Consider the following 21,294-nt stretch of genomic DNA (forward strand, 5'->3'; position numbering starts at 1 on the left):
CCAACACCCTCTCTTCCAGGCACCCTCCACACCACAGACATGTCCTGCTACAACCTCTGCAACCCCTGTGGGCCCACCCCGCTGGCTAACAGCTGCAACGAGCCCTGTGTCAGGCAGTGCGAGGACTCCCACGTCGCCATCCAGCCTTCCACCGTGGTGGTCACCCTGCCAGGACCCATCCTCAGCTCCTTCCCCCAGAACACCGCCGTTGGATCCTCCGCATCAGCTGCCGTGGGCAGTAACCTCAGCGCCCAGGGAGTGCCCATCTCTGGAGGCGGCTTCGGAGGCTTTGGCCTTGGAGGCTATGGCTTGGGAGGCCTGGGCTGCTTCTCTGGCAGAAGAGCCTGCTACCCCTGCTAAGGACCCACGCCAGGACCCCTGACAGCAGCTAACAATGCCCTGCTACAAACTTCGTGGACTGAGGATGCTCTGATCTCCGTGCTCTGGGAATACCTTCCACACAAAATGCACAGCTGCTGATGGTCACTGTGCCTGCACCTCTGACCAGGGCCCTACTCCTTGTGCTCCTTCCTTTTCATGAGTCTTCCTCAATAAAGTTCTAATGCATGACATCCTGACACTCCTCTTTTCTTCACACAACGCTCTTCATCCAAAGGAACCTAGACAGGCTTCAATCAGAACTGAATGAGGTTCAACAAGTCTAAGCGCAAGGTGCTGCACCTGGTTCGGGGCAATCCCGGAAAGGTGTACAGACTGGGAGAACTCATTGAGAGCAGCCCTGCAGAGAAGGACTTGGGTTGTTTTGGTGAATGAAAGGCTCAACAGGATCCAGCAATGCAAGCCTGCAGCCCAGGAGGCCAACTGCATCCTGTGCTGCATCAACAGAGCAGTAATCAGCATAGTGAGGGAGTTGATTGTCCCCCTCTTTTCTGTCCTCATGAGGCTCCACTTTGACCAGCTCTCCTATGAAAAAAGGCTCAGAGAACTGGGGATGTTCAGCCTGGAGAAGTGAAGGCTCTGCGGAGGCTTCCTTGAGATCTTTCAATAGTTAAAGGGGTCTTCAAAAAGGATGGAGAATGTCTCTTTACTCGTGTAGATAATGATAGGAGAAGGGGGGAATGGTCTTCAACTAAAAGAGGATAGATTTAGACTAGACATTAGGAGGAAATTCTTCACTGTGAGGGTGGTGAGGCACTGGAACAGGTTGTCAAGACAAGACTTTGAATGCTGCATCCCTGGAGGAGTTCAAGGCCAGCCTGGACGGGGCCTTGGCCAATGTGATCTGGTGGGTGACATCCCTTCCTATGGCAGAAGGCTGAAGTAAGATGATCCTTGAAGTTCCTTCCAAGGTGAGAGAGCCTAAAATGATTCCTTCTTGACCCTGTTTAAGTACATGGTTCAAGATCAGGTCAAAAAGTGCCACAAGACCTCCCCTGTTGTGCTGTTTTTACATGGCAAGGTTTTGGTACTGGGGACTACAGGGAAGGCCTCTGTGAGGAGAATCCAGCAGCTGCCCCATGTTTGATAAGGGCCTGTTTCAGCCATCTATAACGGGACCTACCACTATACAGCACCGAGTCAATAATCGATGTTGTTTGTGCCTCTCTGATCCTCCACCTTCAAAACAAACACTATCACAGAGTCCTACATATAGGTAGGACTTCAGTCACTTCTATGTAGAAGACGCTGTGTAGGCACACATGGGATATGCTCTCTATAAATCCACGCTGACTACTCTCCATCACTTTTCCATACTTGAGAATACATTCAGGGAGGATTTCCTCAGAACCTTCCCAGAGACTGATGTCAGGCTGACCAGGCTGCAGTTTCCCAGAAATTCCTCCTTCAACTTTTCTTGAATATAAGAGTGCACTGAGTTTCTTCCAGCTTTCAGGAACGTCTCCCAGTCACCATGATCTTTCAAAGATAACTGAAACTGCTATTGCAAACATATCACCTGGGACATTCAGTGTTTGCAGGTGTAGCCCGTTGGGTCCCACGTACTACTGCATAACCAGTTACACAGACTCCCCAGCATCTTCGTCAACAAGGTGCAGTGGGAAACCCTTCAAAACAGTCACCTTGGCAGATCAGGGGCTGCACTTGCCATTCCCCCACTCCTCAGAATGCAACCACGACCACTGGGGCCTCAGGTGCAGAGCCACAAGCAGCATGCACACCTCCAGCTCCCCTCTGAAACGTCCACATCATACGAGTCAGCATTGAAAACCACACAGAGAAATAGACACTCCCTTTGACACTCACCCCAAAGAACCCCCCAGCACTTTGGGCCCAGACCTTCTGGACAGTCCCACATGTCTGTCCCTGCCCCTCACAAATTGCACAGCCTCTCCGAGGCCTCAACAGACAGCCCAAGGGATTCCCACCAAACTGCATTACGCCAAAGCCCTTGCTCTCAATGTGCTGGCCACAGAAAAGGGAGCTCAATGGAGGTGCCAATGCAACCCTTGAAGAAGCATGGCAGGGCTCCCAATGCACTTAGTCTTGTCAGCCCTGAGACAGGCCCGCGACTCCAACACCCTGCTATGCAAACACCTCTTCTCTGCCTCTTTGGACTGCAGCCCCAGGGACAACAGAGGGGTCTTGCTCCCATACACTTTCTCCCACATACAGCCTCTATGTGCAAGATGGCCACCAAGCCACCAATGAAGCACACCCAACGGGAATGACAAGGGCTAAACAAAGGCTGGTGAGTTGGGATGAAGGCACGGAGGGAGTGAATGTGATGCAAGTGGTAGCGCATCATGCCCAGCATACCTGAAAAACACTGGCCAATCTACTGGGGATGCCAACAAGTGGGTCCTCCCCCTCACAACAAAGCCAACGACAACACCTCATGAGTGCCAAACCATGACCTCACGGACAACAATGCACCGCTCCCATGTCTTCAATGCAACATCTATCCACCCCTACATGAACCTTCAAAAGCTATCCTTTGGTCTTTAATACTCTCACTTGAAATGTTCCGCCACTTCCAACATCCTGAACAGGAAGAAATGGAGGCAGAACATTGTGGGGAGATCACACCCCACCTCATTACTTGAGGGGCTGTGGCATGCAAGAGCAGCTCACGCCAAATACTGTCATGCGCAAAGGCTCTCTCGCCTCACGGATACTCGGGAACCAGCATAAAAGGCAGCCCTGCGCCTCTCACCCTCACACCCTCCTGCCGAAGCCTTCTCCCCTGCACCCAACAAGGTGAGTCTGAACTCTGCTCCGCTCCTTCACCCACCACACCTTGCCCATCTCTCCACCAACCTTCTGTCCCCAACCTCAACAGCCCTTCCACCTCCCCAACACCAGGCTCTCCATATCCCCACTCTGGGCCTTTCCACTCCCTTGGCCTACCCCAGCACTGCTCTCATGCCACCAACACCCTCCGACTTTACAACACCCTCTCTTCCAGGCACCCTCCACACCACAGACATGTCCTGCTACGACATCTGCCGCCCCTGTGGACCCACCCCGCTGGCTAACAGCTGCAACGAGCCCTGTGTCAGGCAGTGCGAGGACTCCCACGTCGCCATCCAGCCTCCGACCGTGCTGGTCACCCTGCCAGGACCCATCCTCAGCTCCTTCCCCCAGAACACCACTGTTGGATCCTCCGCATCAGCTGCCGTGGGCAGCAACCTCAGCGCCCAGGGAGTGTCCATCTCTGGAGGCGGCTTCGGAGGCTTTGGCCTGGGAGGCTTTGGCCTGGGAGGCCTGGGCTGCTTCTCTGGCAGAAGAGCCTGCTACCCCTGCTAAGGACCCACGCCAGGACCCCCGACAGCAGCTAACAATGCCCTGCAACCAACTTCATCGACTGAGGATGCTCTGATCTCCATGCTCTGGAAATACCTTCCACACAAAATGCGTAGGTGCTGATGGTCACTGTGCCTGCACCTCTGACCAGGGCCCTGCTGCTTGTGCTCCTTCCTTTTCATGAGTCTTCCTCAATAAAGTTCTAATGCATGCCAGCCTGACACTCCTCCTTTATTCACACAACAATCTTCATCCAATGGAACCTGGACGGGCTGGAGAAGCAGGCCCATGTGAACCACATGAGGTTCAACAAGTCCAAGTGCAGCGTGCTGCACCTGGTTCGGGGCAATCCCAGATAGGAGTACAGACTGGGAGAACTCATTGAGAGCAGCCCTGCAGAGAAGAACTTGGGTTGTTCTGGTGGATGAAAGGCTCAACGGGATCCAGCAATGCACGCCTGCAGCCCACAAGCCCAACTGCATCCTGTGCTGCATCAACAGAGCAGTAATCAGCATAGTGAGGGACTTGATTGCCCCCCTCTTTTCTGTCCTCATGAGGCTCCACTTTGACCAGCTTTCCTATGAAAGAAGGCTCAGAGAGCTGGGGATATTCAGCCTGGAGAAGTGAAGGCTCTGTGGAGGCTTCTTGAGATCTTTCAATAGTTAAAGGGTCTTCAAAAAGGATGGAGAATGTCTCTTTACTCGTGTAGATAATGATAGGAGAAGGGGGGAATGGTCTTCAACTAAAAGAGGATAGATTTAGACTAGACATTAGGAGGAAATTCTTCAGTGTGAGGGTGGTAAGGCACTGGAACAGGATGTCAAAACAAGACTTTGAATGCCCCATCCCTGGAGGAGTTCAAGGCGAGCCTGGACGGGGCCTTGGCCAACGTGATCTGGTGGGTGACATCCCTTCTTACGGCAGAAGGCTGGAGTAAGATGATCCTTAAAGGTCCTTCCAAGGTGAGACACTCTATGGCTCTGTGATGATTCCCACCTCACCCTGTATAAGTACACAGTTCAAGATCAGTTCAAAAAGTACCACAAGACTGCCCCTATTGTACTGTTTTTACATTGCAAGGTTTTTGGTAGTGGGGACTGCAGAGGTGGCCTCTGTGAGAAGAATCCAGCAGCTGCCCCATGTTTCAAAGGGCCTGTTTCAGCCGTCTACAAAGGGACCTGATACTGCATAGTGCCGAGCCAATAATCAATGTTGTTTGTGCCTCTCTGATCCTCCACCTTCACAACAAACACTATCACAGAGTCCCACATATATGTAGGCCGTCAGTCACTTCTGCGTAGAAGATGCTGTGTAGGTACACATGGGATATGCTCTCTATAAATCCATGCTGACTACTGTCCTTCACTTTTCTGTACTTGAGAATACATTCAGGGAGGATTTCCTCAGAACCTTCCCAGAGACCGATATCAGGCTGACCAGGCTGCAGTTTCCCAGAAATTCCTCCTTCATCTGCTCTTGAACAGAAGAATGGGATGAGTCTCTTCCAGCTTTCAGGAACGTCTCCCAGTCACCATGACCTTTCAAAGATAACTGAAACTGCTATTGCAAACATATCACCTGGGACATTCAGCATTTGCAGGTGTAGCACGTTGGGTCCCACAAACTTCTGCATAACCAGTTACACAGATTCCCCAGCATCTTCATCAACAAGCTGCAGTGGGACAGCCCACAAAACTGTCACCTTGGCAGATCAGGGGCTGCACTTGCCATTCCCCACTCCTCAGAATGCAACCACGACCACTGGGGCCTCAGGTCCACAGCCACAAGCAGCATGCACACCTCCAGCTCCCCTCTGAAACGTCCACATTGTATGTGTGAACACTGAAAACCATGCACAGAAATAGGATTCCCCGTTGATACTCACCTCAAAGAAGACCCCTGTGCTTTGGGCCCAGAACTTCTGGACAGTCCCACATATCTGTCCCTGCCCCTCACAAATCTCACAGCCTCTCCCAGGCCTCAACAGACAGCCCAAGGGATTCCCACCAAACTCTATTAGGCCAAAGCCCTTGCTCTCAATGTGCTGGCCACAGAAAAGGGGAGCTCAATGGAGGTGCCAACACTACCCTTTGGGAAGCATGGCAGGGCTCCCAATGCACTTAGTCTTGTCAGCCCTGAGACAGGCCCGCGACTCCAACACCCTGCTATGCAAACACCTCTTCTCTGCCTCTTTGGACTGCGGCCCCAGGGACAACACAGGGGTCTTGCTCCCATACACTTGCTCCCATACACTTGCTCCCACATACAGCCTCTATGTACAAGATGGCCACCAAGCCACCAATGTAGCACACCCAATGGGAAAGACAAGGGCTAAACGCAGGCTGGTGAGTTGGGATGAAGGCACAGAGGGACTGAATGTGATGCAAGTGGTAGTGCATCACGCCCAGCATACCTGAGAAGCACTGGCCAACCTACTGGGGATGCCAACACGGGGGCCTCCTCCTCACAACAAAGCCACCGACCACACCTCATAAGTGCCAAACTATGACCTCACGGACAACAACACACCTCTCCCACGTCACGCATACACCATGTATCCACCCCTACATGAACCTTCAAAAGCTATCCTTTGGTCTTTAATACTCTCACTTGAAATGTTCCGCCACTTCCAACATCCTGAACAGGAAGAAATGGAGGCAGAACATTGTGGGGAGATCACACCCCACCTCATTACTTGAGGGGTTGTGGCATGTAAGAGCAGCTGACGCCAAATACTGTCATGCGCAAAGGCTCTCTCGCCTCACGGATACTTGGGGACCAGCATAAAAGCCGGCCCTGCACCTCGCACCCTCACACACTTCTCCTGAGGCTTTCTCCCCTGCACCCAACAAGGTGAGTCTGAACTCTGCTCCGCTCCTTCACCCACCACAACTTGTCCATCTCTCCACCAACCTTCTGTCCCCCGCCTCAGCAGCCCTTCCACCTCCCAGCCACGAGACTCTCCATAGCCCCACTCTGGGCCTTTCCACTCCCTTGGCCTACCCCAGCACTGCTCTTCATGCCACCAACACCCTCCGACTTTACAACACCCTCTCTTCCAGGCACCCTCCACACCACAGACATGTCCTGCTACGACATCTGCCGCCCCTGCGGACCCACCCCGCTGGCTAACAGCTGCAACGAGCCCTGTGTCAGGCAGTGCGAGGACTCCCACGTCGCCATCCAGCCTTCCACCGTGCTGGTCACCCTGCCAGGACCCATCCTCAGCTCCTTCCCCCAGAACACCGCCGTTGGATCCTCCGCATCAGCTGCCGTGGGCAGCAACCTCAGCGCCCAGGGAGTGTCCATCTCTGGAGGTGGCTTCGGAGGCTTTGGCCTTGGAGGCTTTGGCCTGGGAGGCCTGGGCTGCATCTCTGGTGGAAGAGCCTGCTACCCCTGCTAAGGGTCCCATGCCAACATCCCTGACAGTAGACTCCAACACCATGCCAGCCAGCTCTCAGTCTGAGGACCCAACTCCGTGCTGTCCATGGCGTACGAGCTGACAAGCCACAGCTTGTCATTCCATGGCACAACAAAGCAAGCAAGCAAGGTATTGGACAGCCCTTGCTGTCAGGAAACATGGCCAACATACCTCCTTCTTTCTTCCTCTTTCTCCTTTCCATAGCACCACCACCTACGGCTGCTGCAATGCCTTGCTCACTAGCACAGTCCCTCAGGAAACCTTCAGGGGCTTATCCCACCATGGGTAGGGAGACCTAAGGGCTCTGGGAAAATCTGCTCTACGCAAGGACATTGGCTGGTGGTCACCCTCCAGGCACCTCAGAATGTGCAACTTCCATTTGACATATCCTCTGTTTCACGTTTTCCTCAATAAAATCAATCTGCATCCCGTATCCTGAAAGCCTCATCTTCCTTTCTTTTCCCAATGCTCTTCCAACTTCACCCAACAAAAAGCAGGGCTCAAGTGGCCATCAGGGCCCAAGCCTGGTGGTATACAAATAGCGTTTGTAAAACGCTCTTACATAGCTCCTTTCTGCTGAAGTGGAAAGACATGATGGACAGATCCTTAACTGGCTGCATGATCACATTCCAAGAGTTGCTCTCAAGAGCTTGGTGCACAGCTGGAGACAAGGGAGGCATGGTGTCCCTGTAGGGTCTCTCTTAAGGCCTGTATTATTTAACACGTCTGTCACACAGACACGTCACATATGGGACAAGACTCCTCGTGGATTGTGGATGCAACTTTGCATTGTCACTGAGCCACTGGGTCATTAGCTCCACAATCACAGCTATTTCTTTCCAGGCATGAACCAGAAAAGGAAGGACGTAGCCTATTCTGCAATGTTTGGAATCATGGCCCACTTACATTCTACCATTCTCCCATTTCTTTCCTTGGCTTGCACTGTCTCCTATGTCCAGTTCTCTCTGCTGCTATGACGTGCTCACAAGCCAAACACCACCAGGGATCGACTCCCTCTCTGCTGCTTCCATCACAGGCCATGAAGTTCTCCGTGCTCCGGGAAAGCCTGCCGCACACAAGAGTGAGATTTTGGTCACCCCGCCTGCATCTAAAACCGCCAGGGGCTGTTCCACTCGATGCTCCTTCCTTTCCATGCACTTTCCTCAATAAAAGTCTCAAGCCTGCCAGCCTGACGCACCTCCTCTTCTCTTCATCTTCCCACAGTACAAACCAAAGATCAAGAGGTCATCGGCGTATGTCGAAAAGGACCACAACACCTTAACATACATCACCCAAAACCTACAAGTGCCCAAACACAAGCTTCATCATGCTAAGGCTCTTCTAACCATGCCCTCTCAAAAAATTTCCCCTCATTAGCACACACTACAGCTGCTATCTTCTCTACTGTGATCCCACACCGTCACAACAAACACTATCTCAGAATGATATGGTCACGAGGAACGTCTTGACATCGGGTAGCGCAACAGCTGTGGTCAAGAACAGTCAGGAGGCTGTCCAGGACCATGTGCAGTGGCATGCAGCCACTTTCCAGGCCACCCCACTGTTTGTTTGTGTAACCCGTACTTGTCAGCTTCTCTGCGAGCGTGTCATGGGAGCAAGCATCAAAGTCTTTCTGAAAGGTAAGGTAAGCAACAGTTGTTGCTCTCCCCTTGTGCACCCAGCAGGTCACTTCCAAGTAGAAGACACTGAGATAGCTCAAGTATGATCTGCTCTTTATAGATCCATTCTAACTACTCCCAATCTCTTTTTTATCATTCATCTGCTTCTCATGTGCGTTCCAGGAGGGTTTCTTTCAGAACCTTCCCAGTGACGCATGACAGAAGGATCAGCCTGCAGTTTTCCAGACATTCCTTCTCCATCTTGTTGAACATAGGAGTGGAATGATTCCCTTCCAGTCTTCAGGAACCCAGTCGCCATCAACTTTCAAAGATGAAAGTAGCCTTGTGAAGATATCAGCCAGCACTCTCAGCATTTGTAGGTGCAACATTACAGGTCCTGTACACTTCAGTACATCCCGTGGCACAGCTTCTCCATCTTCCTCAGCAACATGCACTACTTACCTGAGAGACAGCCTGCAAAACAATCACCTTGCCTAGCAGTGGAAGGCCTTGATATCCACCCAGTCTTCTGAGTTGCAGATTGTAAAATGTGTTCATCTGATTCGTGTCAATATGGAACAGTGCTAGGGCCGCATGGTATGCTGAATGTGGCCTTCTGCCTTACATACCCTTGAATAACCACAAGTCTAAGAAAAACAGAGTGGTTAATGTATATAGTTCTTGTATCTTGCAATGGAATGTTTTAGCAATTCCTGTCAATAGAGAGCTTGAAGGGAAATCTATTTGTAGGCGTCTCCTTGAAGTCTCTGATATCTGGGGGGGTTTCAGAATAAGTGTTAACTATTATGACTATTGCATGGGACACTATGCAAGTCTGCTGTTATCTGGCCAGGAGATTAAGGAGAAGGGGAAAGCTGAGGGACGACTAAAAGACAAAGCTTGCAGGGGATGCTGCACAAGTCTCTGATATGCAGTCAAGTTGGACAAAGGAGAAGGACAAGAAACAAAAAGCCCGGGAGGAAGACTATGAGCCTTCAGCACGAGAGATCCCCAGAGGGACCACTGGAGACTGATACACATGCTCCACAAGGAGGATTTGGATTCCGGAAACTAATGAATAACCCCGTTTTTTTCTAGAAGTAGTAATGAATAGGTGTTAGCCTTGGAGCATAAAAATAATCTGCTTGATGAAACTGGCATGAGTCCTGGTGGAGCAGAGACTCCCGGCGCACCCAGCGCTGTTTGCGTAGCTCTATTCCTTTAATAAATTGTAAAGTTTGTGTATAGTCCTATTTTGAAGACTGAGCCATTTGTAACAAGATCATATACTTCCAGGTTTGTCTGAAATTTCCAAACCATCTTTCAGAAGATCAAATGCTGGGCAGAGAAATAGGTTTCTCCCTTGACACAAATCCGAAATATTATCCCCAATAACAAGGTAGCTCCCATCTGGCCCTTTCTCACACTCCCTCTTGTCCTCTGCCTTTCATGAATCTCAGGACCGCTCACAGACCACACAACTCAGCCCAAGAAATCCCATCAAGCAGAGCGTCAAGCCTTGTGTTCTCTGGGGACTTCATTTTTGGAGGAAAGGGGGGGAAGACTATGGTGTCAGGAACCAAGGCCAGTCTAGGACCTACTCATCTCTCGTTCCTTCTTTTCATAGCACCCGCTTCTATGCCCAAAGCTGTCCATTGCAAAAACTTGCTGACGGCCACAAAGGCCAGAGTGGCTGGGCCACACCACATGAATGCCATGCAAAAACCTCATTCATGACACCGCACCTCAACCAGTCTTTGGCCACAACATACACCTGACCTCCCATGCAACTTTCAGAGAACAGACTCCAGCCTCTAATTCTGTCACTTTGAAGGTAACGCCAGGACACAATACCATGTCCTCAACAGCAGGAAATGAGAAGGTCAAGTTCTGGGCATGACACCACACCCCACCTCATTACTTGCCAGGCTTTGGCATGCAAGAGCAGCTCATGCCAACTGTTGTCATGCACAGAGGCTCTCTCACCCTGTGGGCACTCATGGACCAGCATAAAAGCCGGCCCTGCATCTCGCTCCCTCACACACTCCACCAGACACCTTCTCCCCTGTGACCAACAAGGTGAGCCTGAACCCCGATCCCCTCCTTCTCCTGACACATCGGACCCACGTCTCCACACACCTTCTGGCCCTAGCCTCAGCAGCCCCTCCACCTCCCCTCCACCATGCTCCCTAAAAACACAGGCCTCCCCGTTCTCTTTGCCTTCCTGATCAGTGCTCCTCACACCCACAACACCCTCCGCCTTCGCAACACCCTCTCTTCCAGGCACCCTCCACAACACAGACATGTCCTGCTACAACCTCTGCAACCCCTGCGGACCCACCCCGCTGGCTAACAGCTGCAACGAGCCCTGTGTCAGGCAGTGCGAGGACTCCCACGTTGCCATCCAGCCTTCCACCGTGGTGGTCACCCTGCCAGGACCCATCCTCAGCTCCTTCCCCCAGAACACCGCCGTTGGATCCTCAGCATCAGCTGCCGTGGGCAGCAACCTCAGCGCCCAGGGAGTGCCCGTCTCTGGAGGCGGCTTCGGAGGCTTTGGCCTGGGGGGCTTGGGAGGCTATGGCTTGGGAGGCCTGGGCTGCTTCTCTGGCAGAAGAGCCTGCTACCCCTGCTAAGGACCCACGCCAGGACCCCCGACAGCAGCTAACAATGCCCTGCAACCAACTTCATCGACTGAGGATGCTCTGATCTCCGTGCTCTGGGAGTACCTTCCACACAAAATGCGTAGGTGCTGATGGTCACTGTGCCTGCACCTCTGACTAGAGCACTGCTGCTTGTGCTCCTTCCTTTTCATGAGTCTTCCTCAATAAAGTTCTAATGCATGCCAGCCTGACACTCCTCCTTTCTTCACACAACGCACTTCATCCAAAGGAACCTAGACAGGCTTCAATCAGAACTGAATGAGGTTCAACAAGTCTAAGTGCAAGGTGCTGCACCTGGTTCGGGGCAATCCCGGAAAGGAGTACAGACTGGGAGAACTCATTGAGAGCAGCCCTGCAGAGAAGGACTCGGGTTGTTCTGGTGGATGAAAGGCTCAACAGGATCCAGCAATGCAAGCCTGCAGCCCAGGAGGCCAACTGCATCCTGTGCTGCATCAACAGAGCAGTAACCAGCATAGTGAGGGAGTTGATTGCCCCCCTCTTTTCTGTCCTCATGAGGCTCCACTTTGACCAGCTCTCCTATGAAAAAAGACTCAGAGAACTGGGGATGTTCAGCCTGGAGAAGTGAAGGCTCTGCGGAGGCTTCCTTGAGATCTTTCAATAGTTAAAGGGGTCTTCAAAAAGGATGGAGAATGTCTCTTTACTCGTGTAGATAATGATAGGAGAAGGGGGGAATGGTCTTCAACTAAAAGAGGATAGATTTAGACTAGACATTAGGAGGAAATTCTTCAGTGTGAGGGTGGTGAGGCACTGGAACAGGTTGTCAAGACAAGACTTTGAATGCCCCATCCCTGGAGGAGTTCAAGGCCAGCCTGGACGGGGCCTTGGCCAATGTGATCTGGTGGGTGACATCCCTTCTTACGGCAGAAGGCTGAAGTAAGATGATCCTTGAAGTTCCTTCCAAGGTGAGAGAGCCTAAAATGATTCCTTCTTGACCCTGTTTAAGTACATGGTTCAAGATCAGGTCAAAAAGTGCCACAAGACCTCCCCTGTTGTGCTGTTTTTACCTTGCAAGCTTTTGGTACTGGGGACTACAGGGAAGGCCTCTGTGAGGAGAATCCAGCAGCTGCCCCATGTTTGATAAGGGCCTGTTTCAGCCATCTATAACGGGACCTACCACTATACAGCACCGAGTCAATAATCGATGTTGTTTGTGCCTCTCTGATCCTCCACCTTCACAACAAACACTATCACAGAGTCCTACATATAGGTAGGACGTCAGTCACTTCTATGTAGAAGATGCTGTGCAGGCACACATGGGATATGCTCTCTATAAATCCACGCTGACTACTCTCCATCACTTTTCCGTACTTGAGAATACATTCAGGGAGGATTTCCTCAGAACCTTCCCAGAGACTGATGTCAAGCTGACCAGGCTGCAGTTTCCCAGAAATTCCTCCTTCAACTTTTCTTGAATATAAGAGTGCACTGAGTTTCTTCCAGCTTTCAGGATCCTCTCCCAGTCACCATGACCTTTCAAAGATAACTGAAACTGCTATTGCAAACATCACCTGGGACATTCAGTGTTTGCAGGTGTAGCCCGTTGGGTCCCATGTACTCCTGCATAACCAGTTACACAGACTCCCCAGCATCTTCGTCAACAAGCTGCAGTGGGAAACCCTTCAAAACAGTCACCTTGGTAGATCAGGGGCTGCACTTGCCATTCCCCACTCCTCAGAATGCAACCACGACCACTGGCCACAAGCAGCATGCACACCTCCAGCTCCCCTCTGAAAGGTCCACATTGTATGTGTCAAGAGTGAAAACCATGCACAGAAATTGTGTTCCCCTTTGAAAATCAACTCAAAGAACACCCCAGCACCTTAGGCCCAGACCTTCTGGACACTCCCACATGTCTGTCCCTGCCCCTCACAAGTCTCACAGCCTCTCCCAGGCCTCAACAGACAGCCCAAGAAATTCCCACCAAACTGCATTAGGCCAAAGCCCTTGCTGTCAACGTGCTGGCCAAAGAAAAGGGAGCTCAATGGAGGTGCCAGTTCAACCCTTTGGGAAGCATGGCAGGGCTCCCAATGCACTTAGTCTTGTCAGCCCTGAGACAGGCCCGCGACTCCAACACCCTGCTATGCAAACACCTCTTCTCTGCCTCTTTGGACTGCGGCCCCAGGGACAACACAGGGGTCTTGCTCCCATACACTTGCTCCCACATACAGCCTCTATGTGCAAGATGGCCACCAAGCCAACAATGAAGCACACCCAATGGGAAAGACAAGGGCTAAACGCAGGCTGGTGAGTTGGGATGAAGGCACAGAGGGAGTGAATGTGATGCAAGTGGTAGTGCATCACGCCCAGCATACCTCAGAAGCACTGGCCAACCTACTGGGGATGCCAAAAAGGGGACCTCCTTCTCACAAAAAAGCAACCAACCACACCTCATGAGTGCCAAACCATGACCTCATGGACAACAATGCACCTCTCCCATGTCTTGAATGCAACATCTATCCACTCCTACATAAACCTTCAAAAGCTATCCTTTGGTCTTTAATACTCTCACTTGAAATGTTCCGCCACTTCCAACATCCTCAACAAGAAGAAATGGAGGCGGAACATTGTGGGGAGATCACACCCCACCTCATTACTTGAGGGGTTGTGGCATGCAAGAGCAGCTCACGCCAAATACTGTCATGCGCAAAGGCTCTCTCGCCTCGTGGATACTTGGGAACCAGCATAAAAGACAGCCCTGCGCCTCTCACCCTCACATTCTTCTGCCGAAGCCTTCTCCCCTACACCCAAGAAGGTGAGTCTGAACTCTGCTCCGCTCCTTCACCCACCACACCTTGCCCATCTCTCCACCAACCTTCTCTCTCCAGCCTCAACAGCCCTTCCAGCTCCCAACCACCAGGCACCCCATAGCCCCACTCTGGGCTTTTCCACTCCCTTGGCCTACCCCAGCACTGCTCTTCATGCCACCAACTCCCTCCGCCTTCCAAACACCCTCTCTTCCAGGCACCCTCCACAACACAGACATGTCCTGCTACGACATCTGCCGCCCCTGCGGACCCACCCCGCTGGCTAACAGCTGCAACGAGCCCTGTGTCAGGCAGTGCGAGGACTCCCACGTCGCCATCCAGCCTCCTACCGTGCTGGTCACCCTGCCAGGACCCATCCTCAGCTCCTTCCCCCAGAACACCGCCGTTGGATCCTCCGCATCAGCTGCCGTGGGCAGCAACCTCAGCACCCAGGGAGTGCCCATCTCTGGAGGCGGCTTCGGAGGCTTTGGCCTGGGAGGCCTGGGATGCATCTCTGGCGGAAGAGCCTGCTACCCCTGCTAAGGGTCCCATGCCAATATCCCTGACAGTAGCCTCCAACACCATGCCAGCCAGCTGTTTGTCTGACGACCCAACTCCGTGCTGTCCATGGTGTATGAGCTGACACGCCACAGCTCGTCATTCCATGGCACAACAAAGCAAGCAAGCAAGGTATTGGACAGCCCTTGCTGTCAGGAAACATGGCCAACACACCTCCTTCTTTCTTCCTCTTTCTCCTTTCCATAGCACCACCACCTACGGCTGCTGCAATGCCTTGCTCACTAGCACAGTCCCTCAGGAAACCTTCAGGGGCCGATCCCACCATGGGTAGGGAGACCTGAGGGCTCTGGGAAAATCTGCTCTACGGAAGAACATTGGTTGGTGGTCACCCTCCAGGCACCTCAGAATGTGCAACTTCCACTTGACGTACCCTCTGTTTCATGTTTTCCTCAATAAAATCAATCTGCATCCCATATCCTGAAAGCCTCGTCTTCCTTTCTTCTCCCAATGCTCTTCCAACTTCACCCGACAGAAAGAACAAAAAGCAGGGCTCAAGTGGCCATCAGGGCCCAAGCCTCGTGGTATACAAATAGCGTTTGGAAAACGCTCTTACATAGCTCCTTCCTGCTGAAGTGGAAAGACATGATGGGCAGATCCTTAACTGGATGATCACATCTGCATGTGATCCTTAACTGCATGATCACATTCCAAGAGTTGCTCTCAAGAGCTTGGTGCCCAGCTGGAGACAAGGGAGGCATGGTGTCCCTGCAGGGTCTCTCTTAAGGCCTGTATTATTTAACACGTCTGTCACAGAGACACCTCACATATGGGACAAGACTCCTCGTGGATTGTGGATGCAACTTTGTGTTGTCACTGAGCCACTGGGTCATTAGCTCCACAACCACAGCTATTTCTTTCAAGGTGTTATAAATGGCTCAGGATTCAAATTAGGATTAAATAAAAAAATAGGATTTATTAAAAGAATATAAAGGAATAGAGGTAAGCAAACAGCGCTGGGTGCACCGGGAGTCTCTGCTCCACCAGGACGCACACCAGTTACATCAAGCAGCTGATTTTTATGCACCTAGACTAATACATATTCATTACTACTTCTAAAAAAAATAGATTATTGTAATTAGCTTCCGGGGTCCAGTCCCTCCTACTGGAGCATGCGCATCAGTCTCCTCTGGGGGTCTCTAGGGGTCTTTTCATGCTGAAGGCTCGTAGTCTTCCTCTCACCCTTTGTACTTACTCGGCACTATTCCAAGTTTATGGAACACTCTCTGTACACTCTCCACAGGTCTTGTCTCCCAACCGTCCTTCAGCTTCTTTTTTCTTCCTCTTAATCTCTTGGCCCCCTGGCCAGATACCAAAGATCCACATAGTATCCCATAACAGTCACTAGTTGTTATCAGTTGTTCTGAAACTCCCAGACATCAAACACAAACAGCTTTCTTATTTGACGCTTCACGAGTAATTGAAACATTCTTCCCCAGCCATTCACAGACACATCTATAGCAGTGTTAAGTTAATCTCGAAGAAGACAGGAAAAAAGGCTGTAACTGTTAGAACTAGAAGTCAGGAATAACAAAAGCAAACAGGTTCATAAATTTAAGGAGTGTTTTCTGAAGACGTGATAAATTGACTGGAATGAGGGGGAGACTGGGACACACTGCATCTGTGGTTCAAGAATTAAATTGCCAGTGCAGGGCCCAGGCAGACAGGATTCAAACAGAATTGTTCTTTATGGACACGAATTTATGGACATGAATTGGAATTGTTAAAACATTCCTCACAATCCCTTATCTTCTTTTTAATATCCCCAATTCGTGTCTCTTCTGTTATTAATAATTGGTTTTCATCAGTTTGTTTTTGGAGGGTCCAATTCTTAAGCATCATAATTGACATATTCCCTTTTTTAACGAAGTTATTACCAATGTACTATTTATCACCCAGTGTATTAATAATGTAAGACAAGGTATCATACAAGGTACAAATAATAACGTCATTACACCACATAACAATAAAAATAACACTCTTTTAACCCATGGTCCACCAGGCAGCCATAAAAATAAATCCCATTCCATATCCTTCCAGGTTTGTGTTTGCTCGCTCACCTCCCCCCTCTCCTCTGGGATGGGAGAGAGAAATGGGAAAGTGAAGCCTGTGAGCTGAGATAACAAGAAAATAATAATAATAATAATAACAATAATAATGATGATAATATTACTACTAGTAATAATGTATACGAAACAAGTGATGCACAATGCAATTGCTCACCACCTGCTGTCCGATGCCCAACCTAACCCCGAGCAGTCTGGCCCTCCTCCCAGCCTGCCTGCTGGCAGGACAGTGAGAAGCTGAATTTGGCTTGGTCCTTGGCTTGGTGTAACCACTGCTCTGTAACAATTCAAAACAATTAAAACATCAGCATATTATTAACATTCTTCTCATCCTAAACCAGAACATAACATTCTATCAGCTACTAGGAAGAAACACCCTTTTTATCAATCTTTAAACAGCAATTACTAAAGCTAAATTTTCCACAGACTTCTCCTTCTTGTGCTAGTAAATACTCCAAAGCTAGGCAATTTTGATACAAAGCAGTTCTCATCATTTATAACTAAGGCATGAACCAGAGAAGCAAGGACGTGGGCTATTCCGCGATGCATGGAAACATGGCCAACTTACATTCTACCATTCTCCCACTTCTTTCCTTGGCTTGCACTGTCTCCTATGTCCAGTTCTCTCTGCTGCTACGACGTGCTCACAAGGCAAACACCACCAGGGATCGACTCTCTCTCTGCTGCTTCCATCATAGGGCATGAAGTTCTCCGTGCTCTTGGAAAGCCTGCCACACACAAGAGTGAGATTTTAGTCACCCCGCCTGCATCTAAAACCGCCAGGGGCTGTTCCACTCGATGCTCCTTCCTTTCCATGCACTTTCCTCAATAAAAGTCTCAAGCCTGCCAGCCTGACGCACCTCCTCTTCTCTTCATCTTCTCACAGTACAAACCACAGATCAAGAGGTCATCAGCGTATGTCGAAAAGGACCACAACACCTTAACATACATCACCCAAAACCTACAAGTGCCCAAACACAAGCTTCATCATGCTAAGGCTCTTCTCCCCATGCCTTCTGAAACAATTTCCCCTCATTAGCTCACACTACCACTACTTTCTTCTCTACTATGATCATACACTGTTACAACAAACACTATCTCAGAAAGATATAGTCAGGAAGGAAACTCTTGACACCGGGTAGGGCAACAGCTGTGGTCAAGAAAGGTCAGCAGGCTGTCCAGGACCATGTGCAGTGGCATGCAGCCACTTTTCAGACCACCCCACAGTTTGTTTGTTTGTGTAACCAGTATATGTCAGCTTCTCTGTGAACGTGTCACGGGAGCAAGCATCAAAGCCTTTCCTAAAGGTAAGGTAAGCAACAGTTGTTGCTCTCCCCTTGTGCACCCAGCAGGTCACTTCCATGTAGAAGACACTGAGAAGGCTCCAGTATGATCTGCTCTTTGTAGATCCATGCTGACTACTCCCCATCTCTCTCTTATCATTCATGTGCTTGTGTTGTGCTTTCCAGGAGGATTTCTTTCAGAACCTTCTCAATGATGCATGACAAACCAAGCAGCCTGCAGATTCCCAGACCTTCCTTCTCCAGCTTGCTGAACTTCACAGTGGGATGAACCTCTTCCAGTCTTCAGGAACCCAGTCGCCATCAAATTTCAAAGAAAGATGAAAGTAGCCTTGTGAAAATATCAGCCAGCACTCTCAGCATTTGTAGGTGCAACATTACAGGTCCTGTACACTTCAGTACATCCCGTGGCACAGCTTCTCCATCTTCCTCAGCAACATGCACTACTTACCTGAGAGACAGCCTGCGAAACACTCACCTTGCCTAGCAGTGGAAGGCCTTGATATCCACCCAGTCTTCTGAGTTGCAGATTGTGAAATGTGTTCATCTGATTCGTGTCAATATGGAACAGTGCTAGGGCCACATGGTATGCTGAATGTGGCGTTCTGCCTTACATACCCTTGAATAACCACAAGTCTAAGAAAAACAGAGTGGTTAATGTATATAGTTCTTGTATCTTGCAATGGAATGTTTTAGCTATTCCTGTCAATAGAGAGCTTGAAGGGAAATCTATTTGTAGGCGTCTCCTTGAAGTCTCTGATATCTGGGGGGGTTTCAGAATAAGTGCTAACTATTATGACTATTGCATGGGACACTATGCAAGTCTGCTGTTATCTGGCCAGGAGATTAAGGAGAAGGGGAAAGCTGAGGGACGACTAAAAGACAAAGCTTGCAGGGGATGCTGCACAAGTATCTGACATACATTCAAGTTGGACAAAGGAGAAGGACAAGAAAAAAAAAGCCTGGGAGGAAGACTATGAGCCTTCAGCACGAGAGATCCCCAGAAGAACCACTGGAGACTGATACGCATGCTCCACAAGGAGGGTTTGGATTCTGGAAACTAATTAATAACCCCGTTTTTTTCTAGAAGTAGTAATGAATATGTGTTAGCCTTGGAGCATAGAAACCAGCTGCTTGATGTAACTGGCGTGGGTCTTGGTGGAGCAGAGACTCCCGGCGCACCCAGAGCTGTTTCCATAGCTCTATTTCTTTAATAAATTGTAAACTTTGATTACAGTCCTATTTTGAAGACTGAGCCATTTATAACGAGATGATATACTTCTAGGTTCTGATTGAAATTTCCAAATCATCTTTCAGATAATCAAACACTGGGCAGAGAAATAGGTTTCCCCCTTGACACAAATGCCAAATATCATCCCCAATAACAAGATAGCTCCCACCTGGCCCTTTCTCACACTCCCTCTTGTCCTCTGCCTTTCATGAATCTCAGGACCGCTCACAAACCACACAACTCAGCCCAAGAAATCCCATCAAGCTGAGCGTCAAGCCTTGTGTTCTCTGGGGACTTCAGCTTTGGAGGAAAGGGGGGTGGAGCCTATGGTGTCAGGAAACAAGGCCAGTCTAGGACCTACTCATCTCTCGTTCGTTCTTTTCATAGCACCCGCTTCTATGCCCGATGATGTCCACTGCAATAACTTGATGACAGCCACAAAGCCCAGTGTGGCTGGGCCACACCACATGAATGCCACGCAAAGACCTCACTCGACACCTTACCTCCACCAGCCTTTGGACACATCATCTACATGCACTCTCTTACCACTTTCAAAGAAATGCTCCAGCCTCTAATTCTCTCACTTTGAAGGTGCCGTAAGAAACCAACACCATCTCCTCAACAGCAGGAAATGAGAAGGTCAAGTTGTGGGAAGGACACCACACCCCATCTCTTTACCTGCCAGGCTTTGGCATGCAAGAGCAGCTCATGCCAAATGTTGTCATGCGCAAAGGCTCTCGTGCCCTGCGGGCACCCAACGAGCAGCATAAAAGCCGGCCCTGCGCCTCGCACCCTCACACACTTCACCTGACGCCTTCTCCCCTGTGACCAACAAGGTGAGCCTGAACCCCAATCCCCTCCCTTACCCACCCCACCAGGCCTATCTCTCCACATGCCCTCTGACCCCAGCCTCAGCAGCCAGTCCACCTCCCCTCTGTCAGGCTCCCCACAGACCCACTCTTGGCCTTCCCACTCCCTTGGCCTCCCCCAGCAGTGCTCCACAAACCCCCAACACCCTCTGAATTCACAACACCCTGTCTTCCAGGGACCCTCCACACCACAGACATGTCCTGCTACAACCTCTGCAACCCCTGCGGACCCACCCCGCTGGCTAACAGCTGCAACGAGCCCTGTGTCAGGCAGTGCGAGGACTCCCACGTCGCCATCCAGCCTTCCACCGTGCTGGTCACCCTGCCAGGACCCATCCTCAGCTCCTTCCCCCAGAACACCGCCGTTGGATCCTCCGCATCAGCTGCCGTGGGCAGCAACCTCAGCGCCCAGGGAGTGCCCATCTCTGGAGGCGGCTTCGGAGGCTTTGGCCTGGGAGGCTTGGGAGGCTATGGCTTGGGAGGCCTGGGCTGCTTCTCTGGCAGAAGAGCCTGCTACCCCTGCTAAGGACCCACGCCAGGACCCCCGACAGCAGCTAACAATGCCCTGCAACCAACTTCATCGACTGAGGATGCTCTGATCTCCGTGCTCTGGGAATGCCTTCCACACAAAATGCGTAGGTGCTGATGGTCACTGTGCCTGCACCTCTGACCAGGGCCCTGCTGCTTGTGCTCCTTCCTTTTAATGAGTCTTCCTCAATAAAGTTCTAATGCATGCCAGCCTGACACTCCTCCTTTCTTCACACAAGACTCTTCATTCAAAGGGACATGGATGGGCTGGAGAAGCAGGCCAATCAGAAGAGAATGAGGTTCAACAAGTCCAAGTGCAAGGTGCTGCACCTGGGTGGGGGCAATCCCAGGCAGGAGTACAGAGTGGGAGAAGAACTCATTGAGAACAGCCCTGCAGGGAAGAAATTGGGTTGTTGTGGTAGATGAAAGTCTCATTAGGACCCAGAAGTGCACACCTGCAGCCCAGAAGGTTGATTACATCATTAACTGCATCAACAGAGGACTGGCCAGCATAGTGAGGGAGTTGATTGTC

The 21,294-nt window shown here is 50.7% G+C and overlaps 2 protein-coding genes across 7 annotated transcripts in view; both read left to right on the top strand.

Moving 5' to 3' along the window:
- LOC101792847 (feather keratin 2) overlaps positions 1-572 on the top strand; it is a 16,025-nt gene extending 15,453 nt beyond the window's left edge. The window contains exon 3 of the transcript XR_011807312.1: positions 474-572. The gene's annotated coding sequence lies outside the window, so the exon portion shown is untranslated. The remainder of the gene's footprint in view (positions 1-473) is intronic.
- Positions 1-20,972, top strand: part of LOC113842953 (feather beta keratin-like) — a 21,264-nt gene extending 292 nt beyond the window's left edge. The window contains exons 2-3 of one of the 6 annotated variants that reach the window (XR_011807309.1): positions 11,050-14,199; positions 14,409-15,183. Coding sequence is in view for 3 of the 6 variants with exons in the window: in XM_072034224.1 (XP_071890325.1) it covers positions 20-360 (341 nt within the window). In the remaining 3 variants the exon portion in view is untranslated. Of the gene's footprint in view, positions 1-19; positions 573-3,388; positions 3,942-8,764; positions 10,846-11,049; positions 14,200-14,408; positions 15,184-20,410 lie in introns of those variants that run through there. The other 5 variants (XR_011807310.1, XR_011807311.1, XM_072034224.1 and 2 more) reach the window with 5 other exon arrangements.
- The last annotated feature ends 322 nt before the right edge of the window (positions 20,973-21,294 follow it).

Source organism: Anas platyrhynchos, chromosome 2 (assembly GCF_047663525.1).
Source record: "Anas platyrhynchos isolate ZD024472 breed Pekin duck chromosome 2, IASCAAS_PekinDuck_T2T, whole genome shotgun sequence".
Taxonomy (NCBI): Eukaryota; Metazoa; Chordata; class Aves; order Anseriformes; family Anatidae; genus Anas; species Anas platyrhynchos.